Source organism: Camelina sativa, chromosome 16 (assembly GCF_030686135.1).
Source record: "Camelina sativa cultivar CO46 ecotype springtype chromosome 16, ASM3068613v1".
Taxonomy (NCBI): Eukaryota; Viridiplantae; Streptophyta; class Magnoliopsida; order Brassicales; family Brassicaceae; genus Camelina; species Camelina sativa.
In genome coordinates this window covers 14,279,540-14,302,476 of record NC_141895.1, presented here as the reverse complement: position 1 = coordinate 14,302,476, position 22,937 = coordinate 14,279,540, and the positions used below count along the sequence as shown (strand labels likewise).

General features: G+C 36.4%; 3 protein-coding genes and 1 pseudogene across 6 annotated transcripts; 3 read left to right on the top strand and 1 right to left on the bottom strand.

The window, feature by feature from the left end:
* Nucleotides 1-1,873: 1,873 nt before the first annotated feature.
* Nucleotides 1,874-3,613, top strand: LOC104750357 (uncharacterized protein At1g65710 pseudogene; annotated as a pseudogene). Its single transcript, XR_015583754.1, has one exon. The product of XR_015583754.1 is annotated as an uncharacterized protein At1g65710 pseudogene (transcript).
* Nucleotides 3,614-4,211: 598 nt separating this feature from the next.
* Nucleotides 4,212-6,567, top strand: LOC104701166 (sm-like protein LSM8). Of its 3 annotated transcripts, none has more exons than XM_010472145.3 (6): nucleotides 4,212-4,401; nucleotides 4,673-4,737; nucleotides 4,843-4,883; nucleotides 4,962-5,036; nucleotides 6,157-6,209; nucleotides 6,294-6,567. In XM_010472145.3, the coding sequence occupies exons 2-6, from the start codon at nucleotides 4,701-4,703 to the stop codon at nucleotides 6,382-6,384; spliced, it is 297 nt and encodes a 98-aa protein (XP_010470447.1). In that variant the 5' UTR covers nucleotides 4,212-4,401; nucleotides 4,673-4,700; the 3' UTR covers nucleotides 6,385-6,567. The 3 variants fall into 3 exon arrangements, with proteins under 3 accessions (XP_010470447.1, XP_087348163.1, XP_087348162.1); XM_087492037.1 differs by lacking the exon at nucleotides 4,212-4,401 and adding an exon at nucleotides 4,485-4,535; XM_087492036.1 differs by lacking the exon at nucleotides 4,212-4,401 and having other exon boundaries at nucleotides 4,654-4,737.
* A 1,270-nt stretch (nucleotides 6,568-7,837) lies between these two features.
* LOC104750355 (NDR1/HIN1-like protein 6) lies at nucleotides 7,838-9,247 on the top strand. Its single transcript, XM_087490216.1, has 2 exons — nucleotides 7,838-8,523; nucleotides 8,814-9,247. Exons 1-2 carry the CDS (start codon nucleotides 8,055-8,057, stop codon nucleotides 9,107-9,109), a joined length of 765 nt encoding a protein of 254 aa, XP_087346342.1. The 5' UTR covers nucleotides 7,838-8,054; the 3' UTR covers nucleotides 9,110-9,247.
* An 830-nt stretch (nucleotides 9,248-10,077) lies between these two features.
* Nucleotides 10,078-11,280, bottom strand: LOC147925500 (glutathione S-transferase T3-like). The gene is made up of 2 exons (XM_087489779.1): nucleotides 10,810-11,280; nucleotides 10,078-10,730 (listed from the first exon to the last, which is right to left on the bottom strand). The coding sequence occupies exons 1-2, from the start codon at nucleotides 11,098-11,100 to the stop codon at nucleotides 10,191-10,193; spliced, it is 831 nt and encodes a 276-aa protein (XP_087345905.1). The 5' UTR covers nucleotides 11,101-11,280; the 3' UTR covers nucleotides 10,078-10,190.
* Nucleotides 11,281-22,937: the final 11,657 nt, after the last annotated feature.

Genomic DNA, 22,937 nt, shown 5'->3' with positions numbered 1-22,937 from the left:
TCCAAGGAATACCTCTTTGTTGAGAACCTTTATCCCACCAGAAGTTCATAAGTATTGATTCAATATCAGAAGTGACTCCTTTTAGTAATTTAAAACATGAGATTGCACAGGCTGGCATAGCCAAGGCCACTGATTTGAGCATTATTTCTTTCCCTACTGGTGATGATGTTCTTTGTTTCACTATGTCGATGATGAACTCAAACATTTGATGTTTTTTCCTGCCTAATTGTTATGGTAGTCCCAAATAATTACCTCCTCTCCCATGATCATGGTATTTCTATAATTGCTTTCAATCCATCCTGTGTTGATCCATTCACTCAGGAACCAAAAGTAATCATTGATTTAGATGTATTGATTTTCTGTCCTAAGTAGTATTCACATACATCAAATCATTTTTCAGTGCTTGACAATTTATTCTATTAGCTTGGCAGAAGAACAGGGAATCATCAGCAAATTTTAGGTGTGTGATACGCGGTGTGTTATCACCAACCTTTTTCCATTTAATATCTCCATCTGTAGTCTTCGACTTGATAAGATGACTCAATCTATTAGAGTAGAGTATGAAAAGATAAGGTGATAATAAATCACCTTGGCGAATCCCTCTTTCTGGTATACAATTCCCAAATTGTGCTCCATTGATCAATATAGAGGAACTTACAAATTCAACAGCCGCCATAATCCATCCGATCTATTTATCACAGAAGCCAAATAATTGCAGATTGGATTTCAACAAATTCCACTCAACTCTGTCGTAAGCTTTACTTACTTCAATTTTTACCTTCATATATGACTTTAATACTCGTTTGCGAACCTTTAGTGAATGCATTACTTCATGAGCTATCATTACATTGTCTTAAATGATTCGTCCATGAAAGAAAGCTGTTTGAGCATCAGATACAATACCATCCAGGTGTTTTTTCAGTCTTCGAACTAAACACTTTAAGATAATCTTTTAGAACACATTGCATAGTGCAATTCTGATTATAGATTTGTAGGATTATTATCTACTTTTGGAATCATATAGATATTGGTATGATTCATGTGTGATGTCAACATTGATATTTCAAAGAAACTTTTCACTTTCTTTATAACATCACTATCAACAATATCCCAACATTACTTATAAAATCTAGTTGTTAGTCCATCATACCCTGGTGTTTTGTCATCGCCTATAAAAATCTAAATTTATGAATATTGTTTAGTTCATAAAATTTCTAAAGTCTTGAATATATTTCAGAAAATTCTCAAAATATATAACCAAATAAAATAAACTTACATATATACAGTTTCAAATTTAAGAACATGATTATTATGAAAATAAATTAAAACAATTTCTAAAAAATATTAATAGTTATTATTTTCTTTAATTTATTTTTGTTTAAAAATAAAATAAGATTTTATCTGATCCGAATCAATTCGAAATCCACGTTTTTCATAATAAAATTACCAGACTGTCCTCTTTAATTTTATTATTGTTATGTTTTCAGTGACATTACGTATATAATAACTGTGAACAAAAATTCGTTTTCTTAAAAATGCTTTTTGGTAACCAACCTAACAAAACCGTCAACATGGAAAATAGCCGTTGGAATTCTAAACCTTATATAAAAAAAATTGAAGAAACCCCAAATTGCTTCGAAAAAAGGAGAAAAGGCTCAGATTATTATATAATACGACATTGACTGCAGTGTACAACGGCTCCATTTTCAAAACTACTCTCTCACTGTTCTGTCCTTGTTAAAATGAAACAATTTCAATTTGACCCCAATCTTCTTAAAAACTTACAATCTCACACCCATTTTGGAATAATAAAGGGCTAATTCGAATATTCTCTGAAATAAAAGGATCTGTCTCTGTCACAAATCGCATTACCAAATTAAATAATATTCTCAGAGTTTGAAGTTTTGAATATTTCTTTTGTCTTTTTACACAAAGACATTCCCCTAAAATCTCTCTTGTTCTTGACTCACTTCTACTTCAACCTTCTCTGTTCTTTCCAAACTCTTTGAGCACAAATGGGTTGCTGTCTTAGCAAAAAACCTTCTCCTTCCTCTAATGTCACCTCCTCTACTATTATTAGATCCCCAGATCCCACCATCAAACCCAAGATTGAGCCAATAGAAGAAACAAAACCCAAATTTCAGAAACTGAATCAAGAAGAAGAAGTTCCAAAAAAAGAAGCTTTGGTGATAAAACACAGAAGAAGCCATGAAGAGAGATCCAAGAAGACAGATTCAGATAAAGACTCTCCAGTTTCGTCTCCTGTAGCTGCTGAGAAACCGAACTCTACAACACCTGTCGTGAGGATCTCGAGCTGTACTAAAGAAGAAGTCGATGCTATATTAATACACTGTGGGAAGCTGAGTAGAAGCAACTCTGCTGCTAAAACAAGAAGATACTCTGGTTCAAAGAGAAGTTTTGATTTTGACCAAAACGGCGGCGATGATGCGGCGGTGGAGGTGGAAGAGGCTGAGATGCAGACTCACCGGAACCGTCACCATGGAGTTGAGAGAGTGAACGGTTCGCCACGGGAACGAAGAAGACGAACTCCGAGTAGAGAAAGGGATGATTCGAGGAGTTACCGATCCGGAAGCAGAGAAAGAGGAAACAACGGCGGTGGTAGCAGCAGGCGAGTGAGTAGATCTCCGGCGAAACGATCGGAGTTTCCAAATGTTAACAACAACAGACCGGGAAAGTTTGTTACGATTCCGGCGACTGATAAGAGTAACAACGTAGAGCCGTCGGTTAAACGGGTTACTACGGTTAAGAGAAACATCGGAGACGCTTGTAGAATCGCAGCGTCTCCGAGATCAAAGTCTCCGGCAAGAACGGGTCCCTCGCTTAGCCGGAGCAATTCAAGAAAGGCGGAGCAATCCCCGTATAGACGAAATCCATTAGGAGAGATTGATCAAAACTCATCAAGAATCGGATCTTGTAACAACAACAACAACAAGACGATAGAGTCTCTAAAACCTAATCCAAGAACTAGTAGAGCTGCTAGCCCGAGTAGTCGCCCCGCAGCAGTTGTAGAACCTCCTCAAGTTGTGTTAAGGAGAAGCAGATCGTTGAGGAAGTCTCGAGATTTCGATATGGTATCGAACGAAGATAACAATTACACAGCATTGTTGTTGAAAGATATTAAGAATTTTCATGGGAAGAGTGTTGTTGAAGACCACTCGGTTGCGTTGTTGCCTTTATGTGTTACTAAAGCTTGTTCCATTGTTGAAGCAGTGGCTGATCTTAACTCTATGGCTAACAACAACAACTCCGATTCGAGCCGGTTTAGATTCACATCGACGGCTAAGAAAGCGGATTTGATGGAACCGAGTTTTGAAAAGTATGTGACTCTGAAGAGAGGTGGTTCGTTGGAGGAATCATCAGGCAGCAACAATGTTACATGACTCTTCTTTAGGCAATAATGACATAAACTCGTGTTGTTGTGGTTTAAGTTTTAATAAGGAGACATTGTTGTTTATTTGCTCATATATTTCAATGATTTTTTTTTTCTCTTCTTGTTATGACAATTTTTGGGAGGTTTAATGGTTAAATTGTCCCCGTTCGGGTCAGAAATTTCGGTTTGGAATAAAAAACTTGCTGAATTATACCAAATAAATTTCGGTTTAGCTTGAATCCACTTATCAATTTAATCAACTCTTCGGTTTAGCTTGAATCCACTTATGACAATTTAGGGGGAGATATTGGTTTAGGATTTAGAAAGAATTTTAATGATTTTATGTTCTTGCTGATTGTTAGAATCATAGAAAATTGAAAGTTAAAAATGAAGGATTCTAAGAGATTGTTTATGAAGTTTTTTAAAATCTTGATGATTTGTTTTTTCTAATCTTGTAAAATCTTTCTATTTGATGAAAGAGTTTTCATGACTTTTGTTATGAAGGAAATGATATAAAATCCTAAACCAATAACATAAAATTTGAATTCATTAACAATCCAAGATTCTTTTGTTTTACTTGAATAACATAAAACTTTTAATGACTTTATAAAACTCTTAATCCAATAACACTAGATTTATCAAGATTTTAGATAACTTTTTACAAATCCACAACCAATAACACCAAATTTTTAAAGAGTTTTTAAAAGTCTTGATTGAATAACAACATATTTTACCTAACTTTTAAAGTCATTAAAATTCTTTCTAAATCCTAAACCAATACCTCCCCCTTAAATCAAACATGTTATACCAAAAAATTGTCGAATTAAACCGGATAAAATGTTGGTTCGGTTTGATTGTTTCATTGAGCAATTTCTTAAACCTATACATCTAATTCTAAAGGCAAACACACAGCCGAGGAGTTCTCTGAAAGCAGTGAGAAGTTTTTTTTAGGGCTTTACGAATCAGAAAGCTCTGCTAAGCAACTGGGTTTTGATTCGGAAGCAGTAAAGGTTAGAGCTTTTTTTTTTCTATCTTTCGTCTTCATCATTTTTTATTACTTTGAAACCCTTCGATGTAATTATTCCCAGGAACCGGAACCAATTTTACATATGGTTCATCTCTGATTTGGGTCGAATTACGCTGGGTTGATCTCTTGTTTCTATTAATTCTGGGTTCATGTCAAGTTTGGTGATAAAATCTGTAGAACTATGTTTGTTATCTGCTAATGCCCACCAACTGTTCGATGAAATTCCTAGTCTAATATTTTAGTATCCCTTTCAGGTCATATATTGTTCTCTGGACTGTTAGTATGGCGACAGCTACTGGACTCGAGTCTCTTGTTGATCGTAAGTTGCCCTTTTTTTTTTTTTTTTTTCTTCCAGTAAGCAACATTTAGTGATGCGTTATCGCATGAATTGTATAAAAGGCTTATCTTTTGGTTGGTGTTGCAGAGTATATTTCGGTGATTACAAATGATGGACGCAACATTGTGGTATGTTTATTTTCTCTTCTTGTGTGTTATATCGAAATATATAAGCAAAGAGAGCAACGCGGATGTTTTAATTTTCAGGGATATCTTAAAGGTTTTGACCAAGCTACAAATATAATCCTTGATGAATCTCATGAGCGTGTGTTTTCCACAAAGGTTAGACTTCTGGTTTCTGTTTTAAAGTACCAAATTGAATGGCTGCAAATACTAGTTTCTGCAAGTATTGGCCAGTTTTTTTATTATTATTATGACTTTGTTCACCTCAATGTTTAATGGTTTGGATCTTTAAGTGGCTACATCTAATCTAACCGTGGAGTCATTTTCATGAGGTTTCTATTGATGTCTTGGAGTTCTTGATGTCTCCATATTGTGTCTTTAGTGATCGCATTAGAATTAGAACAAACGAGATGCAAGCTCACTAGGATGCTAATTTAACTTGTATTCATTGTCAGAGCATTTTTATTTGTCTGGACGTTTAAATTGGTAGTACGTTCTTGCTAATAATATACATTGAGTCATTGCTTGGTTTATTTTGTGTTGTGCCATCTATTGAAGGAACAAACATACTCTAAAATTTAAGATTGGCTGGTCACTATAGTACTTTGAGTAGTGAGACGTGAGAGTGAATAAATAAATAATTGGCCTCTGAATGGAAGAATTTATATCAGATACCGTGGATATATTTACTACATGGTGCATACACTGAAATAGATAAAGTACTATTAATTCATCAAATGTTATATGATTGTAATGAAGAAAATTGTGATTGCATTTAACTAAAGCTTTAGATACTTCTATGTGAGTCAAATCTTTACTGGCAGTGTGTAATTATGCATAATTTACTTTTGTTTTCCTAAAGATGCTTAAAGGTACAATTCCTTTCTGTTTTCTTGTGTGCACAAGAGTGTGTCCATGTCAATACTCGATTAGACCAATGTTTTTGGAAGGGATTAGTATTCGTCAGGGCCCATCCATGGATCTTTTTGGCTTGGATATAGAGATGCTTCTGTTAAAATGATGGATACTTGGAGAAAACTCTTTTGGTTATACCTTATATGTTGTTTGTGTCTAAAACATGTTGCATCTTTAGTTTCTTATTATTGACTTCCATTAGTGTCTGGTGGATTCAAAATATGAACAAAGTCGCTTTTAAACCACCCTTAAGTTTTTCACTTAGCATCGACACCTCTTACTATATATTTCACACACACTCTCTCTGTCTCTTCAGGGTAAGATCTTTTGATGTGTTAGTGGTTTACTTGTCTTGATATTTCAGGAAGGGGTACAACAGCATGTGTTGGGTTTGTTCATTATCAGAGGCGACAACATGTAAATCTCATCCTCGTATTTTTTCTTTTTCTTTCTTGGCCAAGCATAGGAAACACTGCAATTGTTTTTCTTTTATTTTATCAGAGGTGTTATTGGGGAGCTGGACGAGGAGCTTGATGCAAGTCTGGACTTATCAGAACTGAGAGCTCATCCTTTGAAACCCGTCGTGCATTGATTGAAAACTAGTTATGAAGAGAAAGCCTAAAACAAAGAGAAGATTTGATTGTAAACAATTTGGATAGCTTGTTTTTGATGTCATGTCTGGGGAGTTGTCTGTTTTTGTGTCATAAGGACAAAGGCTATATGATATTTCTATGTCTAACGTTTTCGTCTGAAAGATCCCTTGTTTGCTTCGAAATTTCTATGTAGTAAGTGAAACCAGATGCTATCGGATTCAAGGTCGAAGTTAAGTTGTACGCTGAAACTAAATTGGAACCTTATCGCTTGTCACATACAAACTCCGTGAACACGTTATATGTCGGTTACTCATCCGATGTGAAGTAAACATCCCACTCGTCGGCTTGGTTTTATGAAATGAGGTATGTCATCGTCCCATCATGAAATCAAAGAACACATCACACACCATTTGTGTAATCAGAAAGATCCATCTGAAAATGTCCAAACCAAACAAGGCTCCTCTAGACTTATTTTGTCTCATGTAGGATAAATAAATAGTAAGGTTGTATGTGACACAAAAATAAGTTTAAATATAGGCAACTGTCACGTTTTTGTAGTGTAGCTCTTAAAAATCCAACGAAATATACGAACAACCTTTCAAATACGCAAAAAGGACCAATTGAAAATAGTTTTTAATATGACGAGCAGAAGAATAGTCTTCTAGAAATATTCGTTGAAAAAAAATAAAAATCAATAAGATGGATTCCTTTCTCTATCACAAGATTTAATAGTTTTTTTTAGTCTCCATTATAACAAACCTTTATCAATGAATTTTAAAATTTAATCAAAAAAAATAAATAATAATTGTTCGGAAGAAAATCTAGTGGCATGTTAGGAAAATAAATAAATAAAAAGAACCGTGACGGAATGCATGAGAACAGCTGCATTAGTCAAGGGAGATTAGGTCAACAAAAATTGATATCTTGACTTTACAACATACGTACTCAGAAATCAGAATCAAGGTATCCGATCTAATTATCAAAAGCACTAATTTTAAAAACTATTTGATCAAAAGTAGATGTGTAATTTTGTTTTGTAGACTAAGATACAACTAAGAAAATTATATTATATATAAAAACATATTTCGAGAATATAAAGATGATATTGAGTAGAAACTGTATAGATGAAAGAACAGCTTAACATTAAAACCAAACTTTTTTTTTTTAGATACTAACAAAACAACAAAAAGACATAAAGCAAAAGAGATTAAGAAAAATAAAAGAATCATTTGAAATGGAACAATATCTATAATGACTATATTTTTTCATTGTTTGATGACGTATGATTTGTTTTCTTAAAAGTCATTAGATTGTTTTCATCTATATTACACAAGTTCACATACATGAATTACGTGTACAAGTTCACCTACTAAGATTTTTTTATTTATTTGATGGATTCACATCAATTTCAATTTCCATAAAAGACCGCTGCCTCAACACACAAGCAAATTCACATTACAGGTGTGACATGTTGTATGGAAACTAGTCTTCTCGTTTTTCATAATATCTCAATATAAACAAAATTAAAACCTTACATAGGCTACACATAATATAGATAGATAAGTCTCTCCCCCTTTGAAAAGTTCTTCCTTATTGACTTTCATTTCCCTAACCCCTAAATTATATAAGATCAACTAACGAAGCTTCTTCTTCTTTGGTGTCATCAAAAATGTCTCAGCACCAAAAAATCTATCCGGACCACGACCCAGAAGCCCCAACGGCACGTCCAACGGCTCCTTTGGTTCCTCGTGGTTCATCAAGATCAGAACAAGGAGACCCTTCCAAAGACCCTTTGAACCAAGAGCCCCAACGGTTCGTGCCTTTGCCTCCTCCAAAGAAGAGAGGATCAAGAAGCTGTTGTTGTAGATGCTTTTGCTACACGTTTTGCTTTCTCTTGCTACTTGTTGTTGTTGTAGGCGCGACGATTGGTATACTCTACCTTGTCTTTAAACCGAAGCTACCGGATTACTCTATTGACCGGTTACAACTCACGCGTTTTGCACTTAACCAAGACTCGAGTTTGACTACGGCTTTTAACGTGACAATAACCGCTAAGAATCCGAATGAGAAGATTGGGATTTACTATGAAGATGGGAGCAAGATTACTGTGTGGTTCTTGGAACATCAACTAAGCAATGGTACGTCAATTTTGGTTTACTCCGGTTTGTTTTCTTTCGGTTTCTAAAGGTTAAGGCTTCAAACTCTAAGTTCAAACTGGTTTATTTCGGTTTCTTTTCCTGAACCAAATATTTTGGTTAGAGTCGGATTATATTGGTTTATCCGGATTGAACATCTCAAAACGAAATGAATTTATTTATGTTAGCTGGTTTTCTTGTCTGATTATAGTTGGTTTACAGCATACCAAATGAAACTCGGATCTTCTTACAGATTTTAACTTAACTGAACTTATGTGATTTTTTTTTTATAGGGTCGTTGCCAAAATTTTACCAAGGCCATGAAAATACGACAGTGATATACGTAGAAATGACTGGCCAAACTCAGAATGCATTGAGTTTAAGGACAACATTAGAAGAGCAACAACAAAGAACCGGGAACATACCATTGAAGATTAGAGTTAACCAACCGGTTCGGGTTAAATTTGGGAAGTTAAAGCTCTTCGAGGTGAGGTTCTTGGTCCGATGCGGTGTATTTGTTGATAGCTTGGCAACAAATAATGTTATTAAGATTCAAAGTAGTAGCTGCAAATTTAGACTTAGGTTATAAATCAGTTTTGAGGAGATTTTGTCAGATATATATAGTCACATAGTTCTCCTCTAAACTACATTATTATGTCTCATATTCTGATACCTTTGTTGTATAATAAATTACTTATTTTTGTTACACATAGTTGTTTGGTAAAAATTGGTTTATTTACGTTGTTTCATAAGAGGTACCGCTAAATCTAAATGCTATTGTGGAGTGGGACTTAAATTTCATACTAATCATCCATATGGCCTATCTTCAAGGATACTCATCAGTTCAATATTTATTTATAACATGCATGTAATTATGTTCAGAATCAATTCTTCACTCAATAATCAATCAATCCACATAAAGTTGTTCGAATTTATCAGAATCCAAGTCGGATTGATTAATCAAGGCTAATTTTAGGTAAAAGAAAAGTTTCTCCAAACCTAATTAACCCCAAGAGAATCATAAATAACCATTTTTAACATTTCGATCAGAAGCCATGTTCTAAGATTCAACGAGAGACCGGTAAACCAGCGACCAAAACACAAATGAGTTTGGTGATATTAGGTTTTCCACGTACGTATTTGGCCTGTATAGGTTCTTGTTTAGCCAACTCCCAAGTGTTTTTGTAAGAATGAGCATTGACAAGCCACACCATCAAATCTTCAGGAAAGTACTTTGTGTGGATAGTGTTATCAAAGAAGATCAATATGGCTGGTTGTGTTTTTGTAAATGTTTTTTAAAATATTATTTACGAAAGACGTGGGATACTATATTTTACAAACTTTATAGTACACCAAATAAGAATAATTAGCGTTTTTCTTCTTCTTCTTATTTAGTTAGAATACCAAAGTTTTGAGAATAAGCTTCTCACAGTTTCCCCTTTTTTTTACTCAAATTATAGTATTGAATTTGTTAGTAACTATATAATAAAAAACATGCTTATCACGTGGATATTCTCTTAGTATAAATAGAAAATCCAAATAAAAAAAATCTTCTTAATAAAATAAAATTTAACACAACATAAATTAGTGATTAAATAATATGGTAAATTCTTTTCGGATCCAATAAAATTATTAAAATATCCAAATGAAGTAGATGCCGAAAGAGCTTGTTAATCAATCCTTTTCTTTAAGATTTTTGCTTGCTCAGATTGAATATAGGCACAAATATTTGGATCTTTTATAAAACTTAAGTCTTGACATAAAATTTTGTTTTTTACTTTAAGTTTTTTCAATGCTAAATTCTCACTTTGAAGCTCCAAATATTGTTGTCTTTGTTCACTTGTCTTCTTCAGTTGCTCCAAAAGTTGTTTATTCTCTTCTTTTAAAATCTTGATAATATTCGATGTTTGATCATTGTTTTTTCTTTTTAGTTTTATTTTTTTCACCCCACTTGGTGGTTGAGATGAAGATCCGCCACTTCTATCATTTTCTTCATCTAAATTAAGAGCAAATGAAGACAAACCTGGAGACAATGGTATAACGGAATCAAGGGTAAGGTTTTTTAACACTGAAGATGTTGGTATCTTTCTAGCCGGGGTGACACCATCTTTAAACTTTTTAATGTCTTTAATAATGTTCCATACATGATCAAATTTCCAACCAGATTTGAATCTTGAATCTTGCATTAGCATTTCTTTCGCTTGATTGAACTACATATAATTTTAAAATAAAAAAAAAATAATAGTCAAACAACAATAAATTAATTGAAAAATCATATAAAGTACTCACAATATCATCACTTGAAGCACCACTTTGACGTTTATTTTCACATTGTCTTATGCATACATTTAGTTTTTTTGTTGCTCTCTCAATATTTTGAAATCGACATTGGAGAGATTTTTTCGAACGTTCACTCCAAGTTACATTTTTTCCGTTCTCGAAAGCTTTCACCATACGATCCCAAAAATGATCAGATGATTGGTAATGACCCATGACTGGATCTTGAGAAATTTCTAGATAGACTTGACATAAAAACTTATCTTCTTCTTTAGAATATCCAGAAGAACGAGAACCAGACATAGTGAAGATGTGTCAATAAAATTTTGGAATGGTTGAATGGAAAAAAAAATGAAAGATGTTATTTATAGATGAATTGATAGTAAGATTCTCACATTTCTCAATCTACAATCAGACAAACTAACAATTAAATGACCAAATCCATTATGAAAAGAAAAGAATCTCAGGTTTCCAAAACCATTATGAAAAGATATAATATTATAATTTTCTTGATTTTTTGTTAAACAAAAAAAGAAGTGGATAGAATTTATACATTTTAAAAGTTAAAAGTTATTTTAGAAATTAATAAAAAATAAAAAAATGTATAATAGACTTTAAATGTTTATTTTAGAGTAAAAAATTGAGGTAACCATTGAAGTAAGCATCTACTCTATTTTTAGAAATCTCTATATTTAGAGGAAAATATAGAGGCAACTATTAGAAATGGTCTACCTAAGACCTTGCATGTTTATTATATTTGAAGTACTATTTTGGTTTTATTTTTTTGAAAGACTATTTTATAGCTAGCGATTTATGATTTACAAAATTAGTTTCCGGCCCCAAAAAGTAGGTAATTTAGTTTTTAAAAATTTTATATCATTTTCAAAAATAACCAAAAGCTTTCTTATATTACAATAGTTACTGACACATTCAAGCTCATGTGTAGTTTGTGCACCTTACAGCCCACATGTTCTTTTCACATAGCCCCACATTGTCTTTAGACCATATACAATGGGGTTATTGAATCTTTTTTCAGCTGTTGAATTGTTGCAATGAGGTTCTTGAAAAAAATAAAAAAATGAGGTGGACTGAACTCTGTTGAATTTATTCAATATGTTGTAAAAATTGAAATAAGGACCATTAAAGCCACATGTCAGCTTATGAGTCAAAATACTTATTTTTATCTCATTCTATTTATTAGGACATAAAAAATGTTATTTTATATATTTAAATAATTTATTTTTGTGAAATAGATTCCGATAATAACTATTTTTAAAAATTGAAAATTCTACAAATTATTTTCTATCTATACATCAATAATTATCGGCAAATAAAATATAAAATAAAAATGATAGGATAAGGTGTTGAATTTTATTCAATAAAACCATAGTACAAGTTAAAATTAAAATAGGTGTTGGATTATTAGGTAGAAGAGAGAGAAGATGATGTGGAGTGTTAAAATATTAAAAAGAGAGTGTTGAAAAATTAAACCATTGTACATAGTCTTATGGTCCTGAATTTTTTATCTTCAACATATATAAATCCACATATGATTTTTCCTCTTTCTAACATGTTAATAATTAAACTACCCCATTGTAGCTAGTCTTATACTATTGGTTTCTTATATTCTTCTCAATGTGGGTTATGAGTTATTTCTTTCATTATTTATCTTTTTTTCTTTTTAATTACAAAAATCAACAACCAAATATTTAGAAACTAAAAACTAAAATCCAAAAACCAAAAGTAAAAAAAAAACATTTTAAAAACTTATACAATTCATGGCCTAGGAATTTTTGATTTTGCTGGTTTGATATAGTTTTACTCTCCTGTTTATTTTTAATCCAAACTGTCTATACACTAAGTTCATGGTTCACCTTGTTGTTCAAGAGAGTAATTTTGGGATTTAGGGTTTGGAATTAAACATGTCTCACATCAAACAAATGTAACTTAGGCGGCCAGAATGGTAGTCAGTTTTGGGTGAGATAGCGATTTAAGTACATGTACAATGTGATTTGAGAGCGATGCGATTAAATAAAATTATGAATGGAAATCTGATTCGGGTGCGACACAGTTATATTAAATTTTTGAATGGCAGAACGATTGGGATGCAACTTGAGTGTGATTAGAAAACAAAATTACCAAATTAACCTTTGGTTATATTATTTTGTATTTTCAGTTTTCTTTTACATTGATTTAATTTATAATATATGATTAATAATAATATATAATCATTTCTTGAATTAGATTTATATATTAATGATATATGTAACTAACGTCCATTCTAAAAATAAAATTATAATAGATAAACGAATATAATTCTTAACATATTACCAACTTCTTCTATCAAGTGTATAAAATATACAAAGCGGTTTTTGAATTCCAATTACTGCAATTCAAACTTATTTTCACAAAGAAGAGAAGATGAATTTTAGAAAATACTGAGAAGACGAAGGTTATGATAATGCCGGTGACGAATATTACGCCCGTGACAAAGAATGATGACGGCGGAGACTATTACGACAGTGACAAATGATGAAGACGGTGGCGACAACAACAATGTTTGTGAGTCGTGAGAAATCGAGACAAGAGACTCAACGAGAAAAAAAATTATATGTAATTTTATAAATATCCGCAGGACATAAGTGTCATTATCCATCTGAATGGAGTCTTGCCGCATCACAATTGGAGCAAATTTCTGCGACGAGGTTCAGCACAATGTTTTCAAGCAGTTAATCATTGGCTAAAAGCATGTGCTCTTCAGGAGTTGCCATTCACTAGTGACACTCCGATTAGGGTAACCGTACTAGAACTGAATCACAGTGCTCTTCAGGACCTTAGTCTTCTTATGCATCATCAAAAATAATAATTTAGAAAATGGACGACAACGACAAAACTAATTCATAGAAAAAGGGTAATTTTGCAAATACCCCAAAACTAATTCTTATATATACATTTAAATTTTACAAAACAATTTAGATTAAAACACTAAAGATGACTCGCTATGCAAAAACAAAAACCGAAAGCCCTCACTGTCCTAATGACCTCTCGGAGCTTTATGAGCTTGACTCTCATTATTACAAAAGCACTCGTAAACATCAAGTTCTTTGCACTCTCATCTTCAGTTCAGGTCAGTGCTGCATACCATCTCACGAAATAATTCAGATTTTACAATACTTAATCTTGTCTCAAATTCTTTGACGCTTAAAATCCATTTGGGATGGCCCATTGATAAAACAGTTTGTTTTTAGAAATAAAAAAAAAAGAAAAAAAAATCATTGTTCGACCTTTGTTTTAACAAAACTGAAAATTTTGTTATAATTGTATTTGGTGTATGATTTGAAGTAGTATATGACGAAATCATATATATGTATATATATATATATATATATATATATCCAAGTAGAAAAATGTTTTACATTATATATAGGAATAAAGATAATTTTTTAAAAACTATGATCATAAGTCACAAGTCATAACTTTGAGTTGCTCCAGATGTCTTACTCTTCCATCATCTTCACCATAATTAGCATCTCCCCTGGCTTTCACCACCTCTCATTCTTAACACCAGAATAACCCACTATAAGACTGCAAGTACGTAACACTAAAAACATATGTATATATTGTCAAAAGAAAAAAATAATTATATATATATATATATATATATATATTTCTACTACAAAAAAAAAGATAGTTGTATATTTAAAAAATAGTTGAACAGAACAGAACAAACCGTCGTTTGCCAACAAGCATGCGCACATAAAAACATACTTCTCTTTATATCTAAAAGTTTTCAATGATCTTATATGCCTAAGGTTGAATTCAAGTACACACTTGATTTTTATACTCTTTTATCTTTCATCTTTGTAGAATCGCAACACTAATTCCCTATAGTGAGATACAAAGGTGAAAACTGTAACGCAATGTCCCAGAAGTAAGGATCGGTCCAAGGAAGGGATCCATCGATCCATGGGGAAACAAGGGCAGGTGGTTCGAGCTAGGGACCGATCGATTGGGGGAGCAGTTTCGTTTGTGAAGTCGAGGAAACAGACATTTTAAACTCAGTTTTCATGGCAGTCTTGAACTCTTCCACCATTTGCTCATCATCACCTCTATTTGCCACCGTTGCACTATAGAGAAGAGAAGTATAACAGAGGATATATGGGTACTAATGAATGTACAAAACTCTTGTGTAAATGACTATATATATTGTAACACCTCCTATCAATGAGATCAAGCATTTTCTTACATGGTATCAGAGCAGTAAAGTCCTAGACCTAAATATTTTTTTTCTCTTCTCTCTTTCTCTTGCCGCTTCTCTTGCTCTCCTTGTTCTTCAAGTTTTCTTGTCACCATGGCTGAGAATACTTCTGCTATCATCAACACAGCTTATGCCACTCAACTTCACCATGTGAACATGTCGAATGTCACCAAGCTCCCTGCCTCCAACTTCTTGATGTGGGGTCGTCAGATCCGTGCCTTGCTCGCCGGTTATGGACTTGCCGGCTATCTTGGTGGCACCATGGTCGGTCCTGCTTCCACTGTTCTCCGTGCTGGCACCTCCACTCCGAATCCCGAGTACGACCTTTGGCAACGTCAGGATCAACTTATCGTTGCTAGTCTCCTTGGTGTGACCTCTGTTGATATTCAACCCATCCTATCCAAGGCGTCCACGACTACTCAGATCTGGACTCTTCTTTCTTCTACGTATGCGAAACCAACATGGGGACACATCAAACAACTTCAAACAATGGCGTAAAGGTACCAAATCTATTGATGAATACGTTCAGGTTCTTGTTTCTCGTTTCGATCAGCTTGCTACGTTGGGCAAACCGTACGAGCATGAGGAACAGATTGAATATTTGCTTGGTGGTCTTCCGGAGGATTATAAGCCTATTGTTGACCAGATTGAGGGACGTGATACTCCACCCACCATGCCGGCCATTCATGAAAAGCTTATGAATTACGATCTCAAGCTTCACTCTCAAGTCTCGGCTACCTCTGTTGTTCTTGTCACTGCCAATGCTGCTTTCAACAAGTCTTATGGCCAATCCAACAACCCACGTACTCCTCGCTATCATTCTCGAGGATCGTCCTTGTCTTCGTCGCGTGGTGGTCACGGCAGAGGATACCAGGGACGCTGTCAGTTGTGTGGCGTGTTTGGCCATAGTGCATGACGGTGTTCACAGTTTCCGGCTTCCACTCGTGGTTTCCAACCGTCGGGTGGCACTACACTCCTTCTCTGGGCTCGCAAGGAAGTCCTCATGCCAATGCAGCTGCTATCCCGCCGTACAATCCGGCAAATTGGGTGATGGACAGCGGTGCTACACATCACCTCACATCTGATTTGTCCAACCTCTCGCTCCATCAGCTGTACTCCGGTGGTGAAGAGGTCCAAATCGCTGATGGCACTGGTCTAAAGATCACTCATACGGGTTCCGCTTTACTCCCTACACCCTCTAGTTCTCTTGCTTTAAAAGATGTTCTCTATGTTCCTGATCTATGCAAGAATCTTATTTCGGTGTATTGTTTGTGTAACGCTCATAAGGTTTTTGTGGAATTCTATTCTGCATATTTTCAGGTGAGGGATCTGAGCACGGGGTCCGGTTACTCCAAGCCCGAAGTAGGAACGAGTTGTATGAGTGGCCGGTTAACAACAATACCATTAACGTCCTCTCCGCATCAACATCACCAAAAACCGACCTCTCTTCTTGGCATCTTCGACTTGGGCACCCTTCCTTACCAGTCTTAAACTATATTGTTTCAAAATTTTCTTTACCTCTTTCTTCATCCACACAAAAACAATTATCTTGTTCTGATTGTCTTCTTAATAAGAGTCATAAACTCCCATTTTCTTTAAACACAATCGTGTTACGTACCTTGTATTCCGACAATGGTGGTGAGTTTATTGCTATGCGGTCGTTTTTGGCATCACATGGAATTTCCCATTTCACAACACCACCTCATACTCCGGAGGATAATGGTATTTCGGAGTGGAAACATCGATATATTGTCGAAACAAGTCTGTTTATGCTGACTCACGCTTCTGTCCCACCAAGTTATTGGCCTTACGCGTTCACTACGGCAATGTATCTCATCAATCGCCTGCCTACCGACATGCTTGGTGGTGATTCACCGTATCACAAGATGTTTCAAACACAACCGAATTATCTCAAACTGAAGGTGTTTGGCTGTGTGTGTTATCCTTGGCTCAGACCTTATCGTCACAATAAACTAGTACCTCGCTCTGCTCCGTGTGTGTTTCTTGGCTACTCTTTAACACAAAGCGCCTATTTATGGTACGATATTGTGAATGGGAGACTCTACACCTCTCATCATGTGCAGTTTGTTGAGACGCGTTTACTGTTTGCTGAGATGACAGTGAACACACCTGCTACTTCACCGTTGATCTTGCCCACACCTCATTCTCCGTCGACGTCAATCCCGGTGTCGTAGGTATCATCTCCGTTGCCTTCTCCGATCACTTCAGTTTCTCCCCCGTGCACTGATCCTCACCAGCTTCCGCTTCGGCATCGTCGTCGTCGACGAAGATGACGGCATCGTCATCGTCGACGAAGACGACGGCATCGTCATCGTCGTTTGCTTCCTCTAACTTGGCTCATGAGACCAGGACGAAACGGGCTCACGATGGGCTTCCCTCGTTGGTCTCTCCAGGCCCAAATGATCATTCTGCCTCTCTGAGCCCATCTACGAGCCCATCGAGTCCAGCTCCAACAGTATCGAGTCCATCAATTACATCGAGTTCTCCTACGGGTCCGTTCTCATCACCCTCATCTGCACCAGCAAAAGCCGAGGTTGTTCCGCAACCTCCACCGCCTGTACAATCGCCACGACATCCTATGCAGACACGATCAAAGAATAATATTCACAAGCCTGCCAAAAAGTTCAGTCTTGTGGCTACATCATCGCCGTTGATTCCGACTATAGTGGCTGAAGCACTTCGTGATCCGAACTGGCGAGCTGTTATGGTTGATGAAATTAATGCTCAACTCTGAGAACACTCTTGGGATCTCACGCCTCCAGCTCCGAATCATAATGTTATAACCAGTAAGTGGATATTTACTAAAAAATATCACCCGGATGGATCTATTGCTAGGTACAAAGCTCGCCTTGTTGCACATGGGTTTCATCAGCAATACGGGGATGACTACTCAAAAACTTTCAGTCCGGTGATTAATCCATTTTGATCCGTCTTGTTTTGGAAATTGCTGTGAAGAAGAATTGGGCGATTCATCAAGCTGATGTCAATAATGCCTTCCTACAAGGCACTCTCCACGACGAAGTTTATGTCTCACAGCCTCCAGGTTTTGTTGATCGTGACTGTCCTCATCATGTCTGCAGATTGCGGAAGGCACTCTATGGTTTGAAACAAACACCACGTGCTTGGTATCAAGAATTGCGTCAATTCCTACTTCAATCCGGTTTCAAGACTTCGGTTGGACATAACAGCTTGTTCGTCTATAAACATGGCACCTCACATGTTTATGTTTTAGTTTATGTAGACGATATCATTATCATGGGTCCTGCTTTGCTGGTTACTGCTTTCAATTCCTCCCTTGCTCGTCGCTTCTCTCTAAAAGACCTTGGTCCTTTAAGCTATTTTCTCGACATTGAAGCAACGCGAACGTCGACTGGTCTTCACTTGATGCAACAAAAGTATATAACGGATCTTTTACTCAAAACAAAGATGCAAGATGCCAAACCTGTTCCCACGCCTATGTCGTCTTCCTCTCAGCTCACGGTTCTTTTGGGTACACCTCTTGCTGATGCCAAAGAATACTGCATGGTAGTGGGAAGCTAGTAGTATCTAGCGTTTACAAGACCCGATATTGCATTTCCCGGTTAACTGCCTCTCACATTTTATGCATTGGCCTACCAATGTGCATTGGCAAGCAGTGAAATGGGTCCTTCGCTATCTTGCTGGAACGTCTCATGGTATTTTTCTGCGTCGGGATGCTCCTCTTACTATCCATGCCTTTTCGGATGCAGATTTGGGACGTGACAAAGCTAATTATGTTTCCACAAACACCTACATTGTCTACATTGGTGGTAGTCTTGTGCCCTGGTCCTCCAAGAAACAAAGAAGTGTCTCACGCTCTTCAACGGAGGCGGAATACAGGGCTTTTGCAAACACGGCGTCAGAACTAAAGTGGATTTGCTCGCTTTTAAAGGAATTGGGTGTTGATTTACCAATGGCTCCGGTCATCTATTGCAACAATATTGGAGTAACATATCTTTGCGCCAATCCGGTTTTTCATTCCAAGATGAAACATGTTGCAATAGACTATCATTTTGTTAGGGAGAACATTTAATCCGGCACACTCCGGGTGGCTCATATTTCAGGTGATGACCAGCTTGCTGACGCACTCACCAAACCGCTTCCACCACCACGGTTTCTAGACTTGAATTTCAAGATTGGAGTCAAGAAATTACCTCCTTCTTGAGGGGGTGTATAGAGAAGAGAAGTATAACAGAGGATATATGTGTAATTATGAATGTACAAAAACCTTATGTAAATGACTATATATATTGTAACACCTCCTATCAATGAGATCAAGCATTTCCTTACATGCACTTTCTTCTTTGGAGGACCATTTAATATGAAATCTCTTGTTCACCATCTTGACTTTACCAATTATTCTTCCCAACTTGTCATGTATAATGCAGCTTTCCCTTTTGAACTTCACTTGATGTACATTTATGATTATCTCATGCACGCTTAAAAGATTCTTACCAAGATTTAGTACAAAAAAGACATCTTTTATGATTCGTCTGGACTCCTCTCTTGGTCACCACCTCAATATCTCCTAATCCTTTTGAGTTCAACACTGCACCATTTTCAACACGTATGGGAACATTTATGCTGGTTTTTATGTTGACAAACTTCTTCTCACCTGGCGTCATATGATTTGTTCATCCACTGTCTATAAGTCATATCTTTGTTACTTGCTTCTTGATTTTCTTGTTTGACACTGAACGTATGGTCTTCTTCTTTTTTGTTCTTTGTTGCCTTTATCTTGACTAACACGGCTCCAAGAATGAATCATATGGAGCTCTTAGTTCTGATATCATGTTGAATTAAATACTTTGGTTGTTCTCCAAACTATTCTGCATTTCTCTGTTTTTTAGGAAGAAACTCGTGTATATTTCTCCATACATAACAACAATACAAACACATACATATATAGAGCTTGCACACGTGCAACTCTACTAAGTACTAACAAGTACATTAACAATTCCCACTTGCCTCTAACTTAGCTTAGTTTTACAAGAAACCACAAAAGTTTTCTACCAAGTATTACTAACTTATTACACTATTACAACAAGTTCGTTAGCTTAATTAACTAACTTATTTTTTATTCTCAACTCATTTCCTTTTACTAGTTTGGGTTGAGAACCAAAACGACATTACTCAACACTTTGATATATGTTTAATTTGTATGTGTATATGTGTGTAAACAACATGATTTGGTCTTCATTAGCGGTACAAATCTCAGTTTGTGAATGTTTTCAGAGAGTATTTCTTGCAAATATTGAGGACGACATGTCGAATCTACAACTGATCATAGCCGATATCATGGCGTACTTAGATGACTGGATGTATGTCAAGGAACTTGAAGGAAGATCTACGAAGACGAGTCTCTTGTCGACAAAGTTTACTGCTGAATTAAAGATCTTCATCCGAGCAAAAATCGTAATTACCAGAGGAATCATTACAGAGACTACTATTGATTTGATGTATCATTGGCTAGATAGAAAACCCTTCTCAGTTTTCGTTACACTGTTGTCACATCTGTTCATATTTGTCACACCAATCTTTTTGATCAGTCCGTCTGTTTTTGTTAATGTTTGAAACGACCTGACCTGTTTTTTATTTTTTTAATCATAAATAATAAATATAATAATAATAATAATAAACTACACTAGTGGTCCCATACCCATTAGCCACCTAACCAGAGACCCACAACAGCGGATAACAAAACAATACCATTAAACCAATAACCAACATTAGTTCATAACAATATCCGATATTCCAAACAACAAGAATCAAGAACCAGCAATCCTAACAACGTTCTAGTGACTCAACTCTAGCAACCTATCAAGCCAGACATCAACCAAATGAATCACTAGAACATCCTCCTCTTCATTGCCTTGATTCCACGATCACACTTTGCCTTTACCTGCACCACAAACACAAATTGAGATGCGTGAGTATTACCAGAAATACCCAGTGAGGCGATCTTCCCATCTACGAGCTATACACACAAAAAAATCAAGAGTACATGCACAAATAAAACATAACAAACCAGTAGTTAAACAGAACTTCCAATAATACATGCACAACACCTACACACCATCACACAAAACAAGTCATATACCTCATTTGCTCAGATAAGCCGATGGTCACGCACTCACCTTAACAAGTTATTATTGAAAATAACTACAACCAAAAGATAGGCTCTCCAATAGCCCAAGAACAACCAAACTCGCTCCTACAACCAATCACAACAACACAAAATTATTGAAACTGCCTATATCACCTAGAATATTAACTCAAATTCACTTCTATACAAAGGAGAGTGTACGAAAATCTCTTAGCTACGACCATACCAAAAATCAATAACTTTCGAAACGATATGAGCAGCCGGATCCTCCTTCTCCCAAACCCTAACAGTTCTGTTTCTCTCTTTACTCTAGGAAAAAGGTTGCTCTCCTTCTATCCCTCCTTGACACCAAATAACCACGGGTTCTCTCTCTTTTTCTCCCTCTCTCTGAATGTCGATAACAGCAAAAATCTAGAGAGGAGGTGTGACTATGAGGGAGACTAGGGGTTTTTGGTTTAATTAGCTCAAACCAGGATTTAATTAAATCCACTTCTTTGGTTTACTCAACACATCCCAACTCTATTCCCATAACACAGATGTTACAACTCTCTCCCACCAACATAGATTCGTCCTCGAATCTCAAACAACTATTAGCCAAGGACTCATGTGCAACCGTCTCCACGGTCCGCACTTCCTTCGACCGATCTACAAAGGTTACCTCTAGGTGATAAACTCACGTTCCACGCATTATTTGCTCTCGACTTTTGGACTTTCCTTTACTCATAGGTCTCGACCTTGAGTTTTTATTGGCTCCTCATCCGGCCGAAACCTGCATGCCATGATATTGGCTCCTCATCGGGCATAAGCCCGCATGCCACAATATATTAGGGAGTCCAATATTTGTCTCTCGGGTTGCCACCCTACAGTGCGCCTCCGGATCGTCATACGAAGTCGATATACCAACCATACTCTCGAGCCACAAAGTCTCAGAATATGGCAGTACTAGGAGAACCTAAGGTTCCCCAAGAGTCATTCGGGACCAACTGTCCCTAGAGCAAACAATTCTGAATACGTCTGAGTCCTATCCCTAACCAGGTTTCCTTCCAGTGGCTCGCGTAAGACAACACAATGTCCTACCAACCACATATACCCTCACTAGGATACCTCATGACCACACAAGGATCATCAACATCCCACAAGGGCCGCCAGAAAGGCCAACAAATGTCCTAAACAGGATCACCACAAAGGACAAACAAATGTCCTAAACATGACCGCCACAAAGGCCAAACAAATGTCGTAAACAGGACCGCCACCAAGGCCAAACAATGTCCTAAACAGGACCGTCACAAAGACGACTTGTCCCGAAGGATCGTAACGAAGACCACTCGTCCCGAAGGACCGTCACAAAGACCACTCGTCCCGAAGGACCGTCACAAAGACCATACATCCCGAAGGACCGTTATGAAGACCACACATCCTGAAGGACCGTCACAAAGACCATACATCCCGAAGGACCGTCATGAAGACCACACATCCTGAACGACTGCCTAAACAGACAACATTGGCTAAACAATCCGCCACAATGGCAAAAAAATTGGCTAAAAAGCCCGCCACAAAGGCCACACAATTGGCTAAACAGCCCGCCATAAAGGCCACACAATGTCTCAAAAGACCGCCACACACGGGCACACAATGACTCAAAGGTCCGCCACGAAGGCCACACAATCCCCACCAAGACTCACGACCACTAAAAATGGACAAATTATAACACCTATAAAACTTTCCATTTTTAGAACT

Bases quoted from the DNA above. Each gene is read 5' to 3' on its own strand.
- LOC104701166 (XM_010472145.3), top strand. From the start codon at position 4,701: ATGGCGACAGCTACTGGACTCGAGTCTCTTGTTGATC. The intron at 4,738-4,842 runs GTAAGTTGCCCT...TTGGTGTTGCAG, and splicing joins ACTCGAGTCTCTTGTTGATC to AGTATATTTCGGTGATTACA. The intron at 5,037-6,156 runs GTTAGACTTCTG...TTGATATTTCAG, and splicing joins AGCGTGTGTTTTCCACAAAG to GAAGGGGTACAACAGCATGT.
- LOC104750355 (XM_087490216.1), top strand. From the start codon at position 8,055: ATGTCTCAGCACCAAAAAATCTATCCGGACCACGACCCAGAAGCCCCA. The intron at 8,524-8,813 runs GTACGTCAATTT...TTTTTTTTATAG, and splicing joins GGAACATCAACTAAGCAATG to GGTCGTTGCCAAAATTTTAC.
- LOC147925500 (XM_087489779.1), bottom strand. From the start codon at position 11,100: ATGTCTGGTTCTCGTTCTTCTGGATATTCTAAAGAAGAAGATAAGTTT. The intron at 10,731-10,809 runs GTGAGTACTTTA...AATTATATGTAG, and splicing joins GTGCTTCAAGTGATGATATT to TTCAATCAAGCGAAAGAAAT.